This window comes from Hippocampus bargibanti, linkage group LG06 (genome assembly GCF_051943395.1).
Source record: "Hippocampus bargibanti isolate YZ-2025 linkage group LG06, ASM5194339v1, whole genome shotgun sequence".
NCBI classification, from domain to species: Eukaryota; Metazoa; Chordata; class Actinopteri; order Syngnathiformes; family Syngnathidae; genus Hippocampus; species Hippocampus bargibanti.
Genome location: NC_142739.1, coordinates 19,452,522 through 19,465,000, shown reverse-complemented (window position 1 = coordinate 19,465,000; position 12,479 = coordinate 19,452,522). Strand labels below are relative to the sequence as shown.

Sequence of the window (12,479 nt, the reverse complement as noted above, 5' to 3'; positions counted from 1 at the left end):
ATAGATAGACAAAATGCCTCGTGTCAAGTGACCTTCAGTGGTTGCTCCCCATGATGTTGGCATGTTTCACGCTTTTGGGCTTTGCAAATACCAAAATGGGAAGGATGCTTGCATATTGGTGCATACAATGCTATACAACCACAGCAAGAAACAAACGTTTGTGTGCACTCGCGCATTGTCCTGTGTGCTTGTGTGTCTCTGTGCGAGTGTGCATTTACAGTAAGATCTCTAAATTTAATCATCTTTTCTCTCTTTAATGACACTGTAGTAGATTTAACACGACAAACACGTTGATTAATCATGCGCTACTTGTAACAATTGAATTTCCAAAAATTTCCCTTGTGCACAAGTGTCCACATTCTTTTGATCTAGGCTGGTCTGATCCAAGGCCGACATTCGTCAGTCATATCCATGAAGAAACACTGTATGTGATCTGCGAATCCGATCAATGCCTTAAATTGCTGATCTATAACCCTCTGTATCTCATTAGTATTGAATAGTAGTGATAAAATGTTCTGTTACTGTACTACTGTATTTTATTCAACTATCATAAATTAAGTACACAAGATATTATTGCCCTCGTATCCCATTGCTTTTGACCAGCAACGTACACGGCATCACAAACGAAAGGGAGTTAACATCACCGGCAGAGGACTCGCATTAGCTTCTGGCTTTGTTGCACTCAGCTCACCAATTCGAAGAAACCCTCAATGGCCGCCAAGAGTTTCAATGTGGGCAATGGTCGCTCTATGGATTTAGAAATTCCGATTATCTAACTGCAGTAATCTCAACAGTTACATGTTATTCTAATTACAGTAAAGTCTCGCCGCGAGAGTGGCTGCCTTTCCAGCAGCTCATGTATTTCGTTTTTCTACTTTCATTCCTTTCATCACTTTGCTACTGTGAAATGTAAATTTCTCCACTGTGAGACTAATAAAGGCATATCCAATCCAATCCAATATCGGTTATATTGATAGTGCTGCTCATTACGATACTATTTCTATGAACGCAAGGAGAAAATTTACATGCCGCAGGATCGGATATATCGATAGTCCGGTTATATCGATATTTTTTCAGATTCCCGAGAATATTGATATAACGAGACTTTACTGTATGTCCGCGGCAAAAGACCCTGAAATGATTCACAGTGGGAATCTCTGTCGTGAAGGCCAGCAGGGCGTCCCATCGTCCTCTTCGTCAGGAAGATGGGCGTTTGTCCGTTTTATGGATGAACACCTACTCGACAGCCGAGGATAAAAACGCCAAAAAGCCATGTCGGAGGTTGGATTGGATTGGAGTGGATTTGCCTTTATTAGTCTCGCAGTGGAGAAATTTACTTTTTTTTTTACAAGGTTTACAAGGTAATTTACAAGGTTGTCGTTATACGGAGCCCTTGAGAAAACATTACGTCCCACCGCATGGCGGCGTTGAACGTCAGAGCCACTCAATAGTAAAACACTACACTTGAAAAGATACTAGCAGCACATTTCTTAATTTTCTTCTAGAACTTCATCACATATACTTACATGTAATCATTTCAGACTCAATACTGATTACGGCACCTAGACGTCACCTTCTTATCGTTGATCTGTTTGTTCATAGCAAAACCATTCAGAATTCTAATGTCAACCATTGTTTTTCATCCACACACTAATAATTTCCCCCCCACATAGTGTAACGCTCCACATCGGGCATCGGCCTGTCAGTTTTCAAGGTTTTACTGTAGCATGTCACTTGGTAATTGTCTGCAATTGTAAAGAAAGCTACCACCATTTCAAATGAATTACCATACTTTTTTCGTGATTTCTGACTGGGCCAGAGAGCGCACCAACTGAAGCTTGGTTATCTTTTGTTTTTAGGGCATAGAGCAGTTGAAAAAGGAAGAGAGAAGATGGGCTAAAAAAACTAAATGGATGAACTTGAGGGCAGTGTTTGGACACCCTTTCTCCTTACTCTGGTTTAGCCCGTTCTCCACCCCCGACCATGGGAAAGCCGAGACATACCAATATGTGGTGTGAAAAGAAAGAACGCATCCTCGTCTGATTGGGCTGATCATTGGCCCACTTAAGCGGCCTCAGGTCGTGACTGCGGACACCATCTGCCCGGGATGCTTACACCATGCTTAATACTAAGCCTTACCTTCCAACACTGTTAATTCGTGACTCAATTTGCATCCACTGTGATATTATTTTCTTAAAGTTGCTTCTCTGCAAAAGGTAACTTGATGATAAAAACTGATACCCCCTTTGTTCCCTCGAAACTGTGTATGTCGGGACCATCTTATACCACGGACCACTGTAGTGGGCTTGTACAAACTAGTCGACTCCCCCAATGATGTTTAGAGATTGATGTGGCTAAGCCACAGTGTTTTTACCCTGGTTGAGGGGGATGCCGCTTGCAGCAGCAGGTGTGTGACCTGGAACTGAATTGCTTACATTTTGAACCTTTCTAACGTGCTCCACTGCACTCAGAAGGAAGTGTGACGGCTTCTGGTGGCTAGATTTTGAAGACAAAGGTTTATTGCTATAAGAAAACACACACTTGTACAAGTCGGGCTCATGTTTCCCACCACCTTCACGTACTGTATGTGCATGCTAATTTTGAATAGGTGTTTTCAATGTACATATGGCGTTTCTCTTATTGGGGGATAAAATATTTTCAAATACTTTTGTGACTTTGCTTATTGTGCAGTGGAAGGCTCTAAAGTGGACTTTATTTCTGTGCTTTTTCTTACATTGCAATGCCTTTTAACACCTCAACTGTATACTCTTGGACTGGTTTCACGCTTGCACTTGGCGTCTCTCTTCTGCATCAAAGCACTCTGCGTTGTTTGAATGACATTTTTTTCACAATTATTATCTGATGAAAGGCTATCAGTAAAAAACATAAATGTAACGGTACAACCTGAGTGGACAGCATTTGTGACTGAAGTAAACCAAACTTTGTAAAACCAAACTTCATTGAAGTCTAAAATTCTCTGAGCGTATTAGCTCATTCACTGCCAGACGATGTGCAAAATTGTGTCCACTCCAGTGCCAGGGTTTTTGTCATTTTCACTCAAATTGCATGACCCACAGAATATTGAGTTTTGGGACTACATCAACATTCAATGCAGTCTAAGAAACCTTAGACTCTCTTCTGCAAATGCAGCCCCCTCATGGGAGGGAAAAACATTTACAGAGGTCTCACCAGCGCTTTATCAGCACCTCCTCGCAAGAAAAACCAAAACCCAAACAAATTCGGGAATGGCGCTCCACGTCATGCTTTTCCATTCCAGAATAAATTTGGGAATGGCAGTTAATGACCAGAATGATCGAAAATGTGAACTGGGATTCTTGACTTTCACAGGCAGAGGCGGTTACTGTTTTGCCTGCGTTTGTCTCTGACCCTGACTCACGTTGTAAACAGACATGATTCAATATTATGTGTAGCTGCAGAAAAACCACCAAATGACTCACAATGGATCATTTTCTTGATTTAAATCAATGTTCATTCATTTGAACATGGGAAAACCCAAACTAATGGCTTTCCATGAATTTGTTTGTGCAGTCTTTGATCACAACGTGAATTGAATATATTCATGATCTAGATCCAGATGTCATCAGTGAGACCAAATTAGGATGACTTGATGCAGGTCATGATTTGTTTCTTGTCCCATACCTAACCCGTTCAAGAAAAGTTATGTGTCAATAAATTTAGTCATTTATGTTTGTTATCCATGTTTTCAATAGACATACAGTAGAACCAAACACAGGCAAAGGCCGAACCTCTATTTCAGACTTAGGGGCATATTCTCTCGGTTGCTTGAGTCATGTGTGCGCTTTTTCGCCTGTGCAAATTCTCCTGTCCAAGCTGAAGTGTGGTACCTTCATGAAGCATATGCATTCTTGATATCAGGACGTGACGCTGACAAGTTTGTCATTGCGAGCATTCCCCTACAGATTTAACCATTCACTGCCAGACGCTGTGCAAAGATGTGTCCCCTCCAGTGCCAGGATTTTTGTCATTTTCACTCAAATTGCAGGACCCACACAATATAGAGTTTCAGGACTAGATAAACATTCAATGCAGCGTAAGAATCCTTACTCTCTTCTTTCATCAGAAAGAAGGAGTTCATTCCTAAGTTATGTGGGTCTGGGGTTATCTGAGCCTGAATTGGGGGTGGCTTTACAAAAGGCAAATGCTGCCCCCTCGTGGGAGGGAAACACATTGACAGAGGTCTGACCAGCGCTTTTTCGGCACCCCTCCGCAAGAAAAACCAGAACAAATTGGGGAATGGCACTGCACGTCATGCTTTTCAATTCTCGAATACATTCGGGAATGGCAGTGAATGAACATCTTTTGGCCTCAAGAGACTGTGCTTGTTCGGTGGGTACACATACATTAGCAGGTTACTCATGATGGGTGTGGGAGAAGTCTAGATGCGAAAAAATTGACTTAAAATTGACTTAAGTGTGAATGGAAGAATATGCCTCATATTGGAGAACATTTGGAGAACATTGGAGAAATGTAAATTTTTATTAACTTTCTTTTGGGGCTCTCATTGGTATTGTTGGGACTGCCAAACTGCTGTAAAGTGTGCTTTATTCTTTTGTTCTGTTTACTCTCAATTATATGAATGTGATAACGAGTGAAGTGATGGTATTGACGAATATCATCTGTTGTGAAAACATTGCTGGTATGATGTTGATTATTGCTGAAAATGTTGAGTCTCAATATTGTTTGGCTTCCATTTCATCCTGAAGTAATTTCATCATGTGCAGGGAATAAACTACTCGTTTGCAAACATGATTTCCAGACATCTTGTATTGAATCAAAATTTGGCTAACGTTTACTTTGTGCGCCGCATTTTTCACATTCCAAACACTTTGTTTCCATCACTTGTCTGAAACGCTGAGTTAGGTTGGTGAATTTTCCCGGTTTTCCATTCTGTTTCCACCTGATTTCATGTTATGCTCACCGCCTCCTTGTTGTCTCTATACTCATACATTTATTTTGATTGATAACTGAAGCTCTCTGAAGCAGACATTTCTTTCAGGTGACAGAGGTAAGCTGCGACAGTGCGCTGGAGCTGTCTCGCAATGCGTGCAGTAAATCCTCAGCATGCACATTGCACTTAAAGAGTTCAACACACTTGTCACAGATGACTTTGCTTCTGCCATAATTTTTGTGTCCTTTTTTTTCGACTGTATGCATGATAAGCTCAGTCAGTCTTGGGCATGTTTCCAAGAAAGTATATTGTGGCTTGCTAAGGTTTTCAACCTCTCTTTTGTATTTGACCCTTTCCCATATTTCAGTCTTGAGGCATAACAATGGAGGGTACCCACAGTTTGTGAGTGCTCTCCTGATATGTTTTGACTCATTTTCTCTACTTTTGACGCTTGTAATGTAGTTTATTCAATACATTGTAAGAATGAAAATTGTAAAGAGCAATGTATTGGGAAGACTAAACAATTTCTCAAAAAAGGACTATCAACATCTCAGGGATAATACTAGTGGGCCTCAATCGGCAGTACATATGCACCTAAAAGCTACCAACCACTCATTTGACAACAATGAGGTTAAAATCTTAGCGAAAGTAGATAGATGGTTTGAAAGGGGAGTAAAAGAAGCGATTTTCATAAAACAGCTAAATCCTTCACTAAACCGATATGGTGGTGTGAGGTTCAATTTGGAACGTTCGTACAACAGCCTGCTTAGGCAACATAGGATTAGTAATGCTGATGAGGTGATACCGGAGCAAGTGGGGCAATCAGGCCAGTCATTAGTCAGGACAATAGGAACAATCAGTGGAGCCACAGGGAGTAGTCCTCTGCTCCCCCCAACCTGAGAGCAGGGACCTATCATAGCAGTGTCCGGCACCGCCATGTCTGGACAGTAGGGATATATATATATATATAGGGCCGATACTACCAGTAAGACTTTAGTTCGCTGAAGAAGCATCTTGGATAAGAAGCGAAACGTCCGACACCTTCAAAGAAGTACAGATGACGGCTGAAGAAACCTTTTCATCGATGGACCACTCCTGTACAACTGAGAGCTTACACAGACGTTCAAATAAGACATTTTATGGTTGTCTGAGAAATGGCTCTCTTCTTGCCAATCTTCCATATAGGGCAGACTACACAAATAAAGTAAAACAAATATTGTTTGAATGTCTTTCCACATCATGATTGTGGCCTCCTAGGTATTCCAAAATCAAAATTTGCATCTACAAAATTACATATTTGAAGCCTGAAATGTGGCAAACGTTCAAATAGTGGGCTGAATACTTCCCGAACCCACTGTAATGACTCAATCCATTCATTCTTAATACAATACTCAACCGCCAGATGTAGATGCGATTTAGTTTTTGCTCTCACACACCTGTCTTTACATTGAGAAGTTTCTCAATGGGTTAGAAACAAGTTAGAACCCTCACCCAGTCAAGTTACATTTATTTATACAGCCCTTGATCACAAACAGTCTCAAAGGGCTTCAATTAATGTACTTCCTGAGGCTGCTAAAGAAGCATGGCCTGCCACATGAGGTGCTGCAACATTTCTACACGGCTGTCATCGAATCCATCCTGTGTTCTTCCATCACCGTTTGGTTCGGGGCCGCCACAAAAATGGACAAAATCCGACTTCAACGGACAGTTAGGACGGCGGAAAAAATCATTGGCACTGCCCTACCCACTCTCGAGGACTTGCACACTGCAAGAATCCAAATTAGGGCGCGGAAAATCCTGCTGGACCCTGCCCACCACCTTTTCCAGCTACTCCCCTCAGGCAGGCGCTACCGATCCATGTGCACCAAATCCAGCAGACATTTAAACAGCTTCTTCCCCCAAGCCATTAACTCTTTGAACTCTTTTAACTCTCTCAACAGTAGCCAAAATGGAACTGGATAGTGCCACTTAGCATTTTTTTGGACGACGATACTAGTGCAGCGTGTTCTACCGGAAACAAATTCCTTGTGTGTTCTACATACTTGGCAATAAAGATGATTCTGATTCTGAATGCCCACGGTTACCCAACATCCCCTGTCCTTAAACCTCAGGAAGGCAAGGGGAGAAACTAACTAAATAAACAAACTGAACTGAGTTTTGTATTAAGACTCCATCCCCCCCCCCCCCCCCCCCCCCCCCATAACCCAAAGGGCAAATCATCGTCCCACATTGAGTCCCACTCGGAGAATAATAAATAGCAAAGCTTGCATGTTGATAGCAAACCTCAGCTCAGACCGTAATTCTGTCTTCTGCAGGGAATCGAACGCTTGAAGGGGGAGACGGGGAAGTGGGAGAAGGCGCCGTGCTGGGAGGCCATGAAGATGGCGTTTGGTGGTCCCTTCTCCTTGACCTGGTGCAGTCCCTTCTCTAGAATGAGCTGCGGGAAGAGCTCCCCAGAGCTTGATACCCTTCCGTACGGAGACATTATTGAGGAGGATGTCATTGAGATCCCATTCAACTAGGACTGTCTGCAAACATTCCATTCTGCTACCGTGTTTTCTAGACCACACAACGCACCGAATTAAAAGGCATAGTATCAGTTACGGGGGCTATTTCTGTATTTCATGGCATGGTAAAACGTACATGGTCTTGAAAAATATGGTAGCATGCACGCATGCAAGCGTATGTGCCTTTTTTAAGAAGGCAGCAGGATCGAAACATTAGTTCGGTTGTACTTTAGTCAAGTACTGAACAATGCACTCACATTTTTATTTATCAATCCATTTTCTGTACCGCTTATTCCTCACTAGGGTCGCGGGGGGTGCTGGTGCCTATCTCAGCTGTCTTCGGGCACGAGGCGGGGGACACCCTGAATTCGTTGCCAGCCAATCGCAGGGCACACAAAGACGAACAACAGTCACTCTCTCACTCACACCTTGGGACAATTTGGAGTTGTCAATCTGCCTGCCATGCATGTTTTTGGAGTGTGGGAGGAAACCGGAGGACCCGGAGAAAACCCACGCGGGTCCAGGGAGACCATGCAAACTCCACACAGGGAGTCTCAACCGGGACGCGAACCGGCGACCTCTGCACTGTGAAGCCGTTGTGCTAACCACTCAATTACCGGGCCGCCCATTTTTATTTATTCAATCGTCATTCACAAATCCCTCAACTTCCGTGTCCAAAATGAACAAAAAGGCAAGTTCTCCATCAAAAAGGCCAGGTTCCCTCGTGTCATCGTCAGAGTCAGTCCCGTACAAGGCGACTCCTTAGAAATGATGCCGGCTTTTGCGAGAGCTCAAACAAAAGCGCAAGCATCCACAATACTTTTACAAACTGTGGCGCTGCCACCCGGTCTTAGTAAAACTGTTCCCCATCGCTCCCACGTACCCGGAAAATTCACTTTGACCTCGGCTGGAAACTGCTAAAATGAAAATTACCGTAGGTGTCCATTTCCGTCCTGTACCATAGCAACCAAGCACAAAAGTAAAAGCTGACTTCTCACGCCCCCTTTACTGTCCTGCTCACCTTCTTCTCTACAATGTGGTTCACCAGGATGTCAAAAGTGAGCCTTACCGCATCCATGTTGGCAAAGTGGTTGGGTTGGAAAATATTGATCTACAATTACAGTAAAGTCTGTTATATCGATATTCAAGGGAGTCCGCAAAAATATCGATATAACCGGGACTATCGATATATCCGATATCGATATAACGAGACTTTACTGTATTTTATTTCAATATACAAAGTTTGCTTGCCCCCCATCACTTTTCAAAGTCCAGGTGGTTCAGTGGGAATGTGGAGATTGTTTGAAGAACAGTCTAATGGAAGCCAAGTGAAGCATCTTTATTTAATGTGACAAAGAAGATTACAGTCTTTACTGTAGTCGAAACGGATGATGACAAGTTGGCCGTTGCTCCGCCACGGTCGTCCTTGTCCAGAAGGATACTTGGAACTGTTTTATAAAACTAAAGTATCGTTTCATCGAACTTGAATTCTCACAACTCCTCGATTCCCATGGTTCTCCACATAACTCGGGGGTGTCAAACTCACGTTTTGTTTCTTTAGTGTCTTCCTCCATGTCTACCCTTACCACCTTTAATGTCCACATGCTGTCCGCCTTTCCGCTATACGTCAATCAAGCAGAACCCTCACCGAAATCACACAACAGCATTCACAGATTTTGGAAGTCAGTGCATACACAAGGTGACCCATATTATTAAGCGCCATACCCATTTTGGGGAAAATGTTAATCTTTGTGAGTCTTGTGGTCATGACAATACAGTACACATTAGTACAAGATAAGAAATGACATACAATAATCTTTGTGAGTCTTGTGGTCATGACAATACAGTACACATTAGTACAAGATAAGAAATGACATACAATACTATGTACTTAAATCTGCTTGTATTTTCTGGCTTTAAAATCCATGACAAAGCATTTGACCCCTTCCTGTTTTCAGATGTGTGGGATTTAATGTCGCCTGGACAACCAAAGTTAATTGAAATATAGAAATAGAATTACATTTCATCTTTATTTGGGTTGTGAGGTTTTAAAATTGGTTTCATGAGCTGAAATCAGAAAAGGGGCTTTGTGCTTTTTTTACACTGGACATTAGAAATGCTTTTCTATGAGTGTCTGTCTTTCGGACCAAAACCACAAAGTAAAGACAGTTTTTTTAGGGCCCAGGTCTTATACGTATAACATATATGTTAACGACACTGATTTTATACTGTTGGGAGAGGAAAGTATCGCCACACTTAGATCAAATCTATTGTATTTGTTTTCAGTTTTTGCACAGGCAACTAACCTGGAATGGAAAAGATTGTCTTTTAGACAGAGTTGCAAAAAAACAAAAATCATGTTTCAGTGTACACTCACTGGAAAAGCCTCATCAAGCTCATTGTCTTGAGTGGCGGCCCTGTGTTCCTGCCATTTATGAAAGAACGGGAGTTAGCAAGTTTTCTGTTTTAGAAGATGTAGCAGGTATTTTCAGCAAAGGGAAGATAACATCATCACACGTTTAGAAATACAGGGTGACCCAAAAAGATGTGTACCCATTAAAATTTCAATTGTGGCTTTGATTTAAAAGCTATTTATTTCAAATTACAGCCACACATTATTAAGTTAATGGAAGACCATTCACTAGGTTTAGCTATTTCTGTCAATCTTTAGTCAATTTATGGCTTTCCCAAGATGAGTTCCAAATGTCCACTATTTTGTTGCAAGCAAACCTGTACTCGTCTGACAAAGTTGTCAATCACTTTTATACACTCCTCTTTCGGGAGAAAACATTGCTGCAGTGAGGGACTCGGTGAGACGCATCTTTTTGGTTCACCCTCCCGAAAGAGGAGTCTGTAAAAGTGATTGACACCTTCTCAGACGAGTACAGGTTTGCTTCGAAATCAATGTAAGGATTCTTACGCTGCATTGAATCATGGCGGTGCCGGACTCTGCTATGATAGATCCCTGCTCTCAGATTGGGGGGAGCAGCAGACTACTTCCTGCAGCTGCTCCACTGATTGGTCCTATTGTCCTTACTAACGACTGGCCTGATTGCCCCACTTGCTCCAGTATCACCTTATCAGCATTACTAATCCTATGTTGCCTAAGCAGGCTGTTGTACGAACTATCCAAATTGAACCTCACACCACCATATCGGTTTAGTGAACGATTTAGCTGTTTTATGAAAATCGGGAGTAAAAGAAGCGATTTTCATCAAACAACTAAATCCTTCATTGGTGGGGTGAGGTTCAATTTGGATCGTTCATACAATAGCCTGCTTAGGCAACATAGGATTAGGAATACTGATGAGGTGACACCAGTCGAAGTGGGGCAATCAGGCCAGTCGTTAGTCAGAACGATAGGAACTATCAGTGGAGCAGCTGCAGGGGCTAGTCTAGTCTGCTCCCCCCAACCTGAGAGCAGGGATCTATCATAGCAGAGTCCGGCACCGCCATGTCTGGACAGTAGGGATATATATAAGGCCTAAACTACCAGTAAGACTTTAGTTTGCTGAGGAAGTTTCTTGGATAAGAAGCGAAACGTCCGTCACCTTCAAAGAAGTACAGATGACGGCTGAAGAAACCTTTTCATCGATGGACCATTCCTGTACGACTGAGATCTTACAAAGACGTCTTGCAACGAAATGTTGGACATTTGGAACAAATCTTGGGAAAGCCATAAATCGACTACAAAATGACAGAAATAGCTGCAACTCTGGTGAATGGTCTTCCATGGACTGAATAATGTATGGTTGTAATTTGAAATAAATGGCTTTTTAATCAAAGCCACAATTAAAATTTTCATTGGTACGCATCTTTTTGGGTCACGCTGTATGTTTGTTTTTTATGAAGAGTGTCACATAAACAAGGTGGAAAAGCTGCATTTCAACAGCCTTTTCAGTTTATAATATTTATAAGAGAAAGGAAAAATGTTCTGTCCAAGTGTTGCGACAGAACAGTTGGTGTAACGCACTTTGAGTTACTAAAAACATGCAACAATTTGTCTACCACTTTTAAAGTATTATCATTGCAAACCAGAGAATGGGACAGTAGTACTGGTGTACAGCCTATTCCGAAGTAAATGTTATATTCAATAATGTTTTGAATAGAACCGAAGGGAGTTACCGTGCTTTAAATTACTACCAGGTCTAGCATTTGAGTGGCAGAGGGCATACACCAACAGTCGCACTAATGCTCAGAGCTCAGGCTCAGTCAGCTTTTGTCATCACCACTGTGCCTTAACTTTCCCGACCTGTGTGAACGATTTTGTCCAATGTTTAACCATAATTATCTCTCATTCTATATGTTGAGGTGTCAGCATGAGGCATTTTAACTCATTAAACTGGTGCTAAAAATCTGTTTGATGTGTTTTTTTTTTCATTAATTCATGTGAGGCATGCCAAGAACTACGCCGCAGTGGACCTGCATGTGTGGGGTACAAATATATGCCTTCTATTAATTCAACGACTAAAGTTGTTGTGAAATGTGTTTTCATGTTCAACTGAGTGTGTGTGTGTGTGTATATATATATATATATATATATATATATATATATATATATATATATATATACACACACAGTGAGACCTCAACTTACGAACTTAATTGGTTCCCAGACAGAGTGTAAGGTGAAAGGTGTGTATCTCAAAAAATAGGAAATAGGAAACCATTAAAATGGGAATAATCCGTTCTTGGATTTCCATAAAATATACTTTTCAACTAAATAAGCCTTAAAACTATACACAACATACCCTATTCTATGTATAATAAATGTGATATTGTATTGCAATGAAAGAAATACACTGCATTGTATCATAGTCACTTTATTTACATTTGTGATGGTCATTTATGGCTTGATGGAATGGCGTTGGAGGTCGAAGGTCAAAGGGAATTGCATGAGGACTGTAATTAAAGACATAAACTGCTGTAAAATAAAGTTTTATTTACCTTTTTGATGGTCGTTGATGGCTCATGGAAGGAGAGTCACCTTCCATAAGGACTTTTGGTGCTGTTTGGTCGTGTGCTTCCGCCGAACATCACTA

General features: G+C 41.7%; 1 protein-coding gene across 4 annotated transcripts in view; it reads left to right on the top strand.

Annotated features, from left to right (window-relative positions):
* The window catches only part of LOC148896688 (palmitoyltransferase ZDHHC3-like), a 49,762-nt gene that overhangs the window by 36,469 nt on the left and 814 nt on the right, over positions 1-12,479 (top strand). The window contains exon 7 of one of the 4 annotated variants that reach the window (XM_088997845.1): positions 7,246-9,821. The exons of 2 other annotated variants lie outside the window; for them this stretch is intronic. In XM_088997845.1, coding sequence (XP_088853971.1) covers positions 7,246-7,452 — 207 coding nt within the window. In that variant the 3' untranslated portion in view covers positions 7,453-9,821. Of the gene's footprint in view, positions 1-1,859; positions 4,787-7,245; positions 9,822-12,479 lie in introns of those variants that run through there. One more of the 4 variants, XM_088997846.1, reaches the window with a different exon arrangement.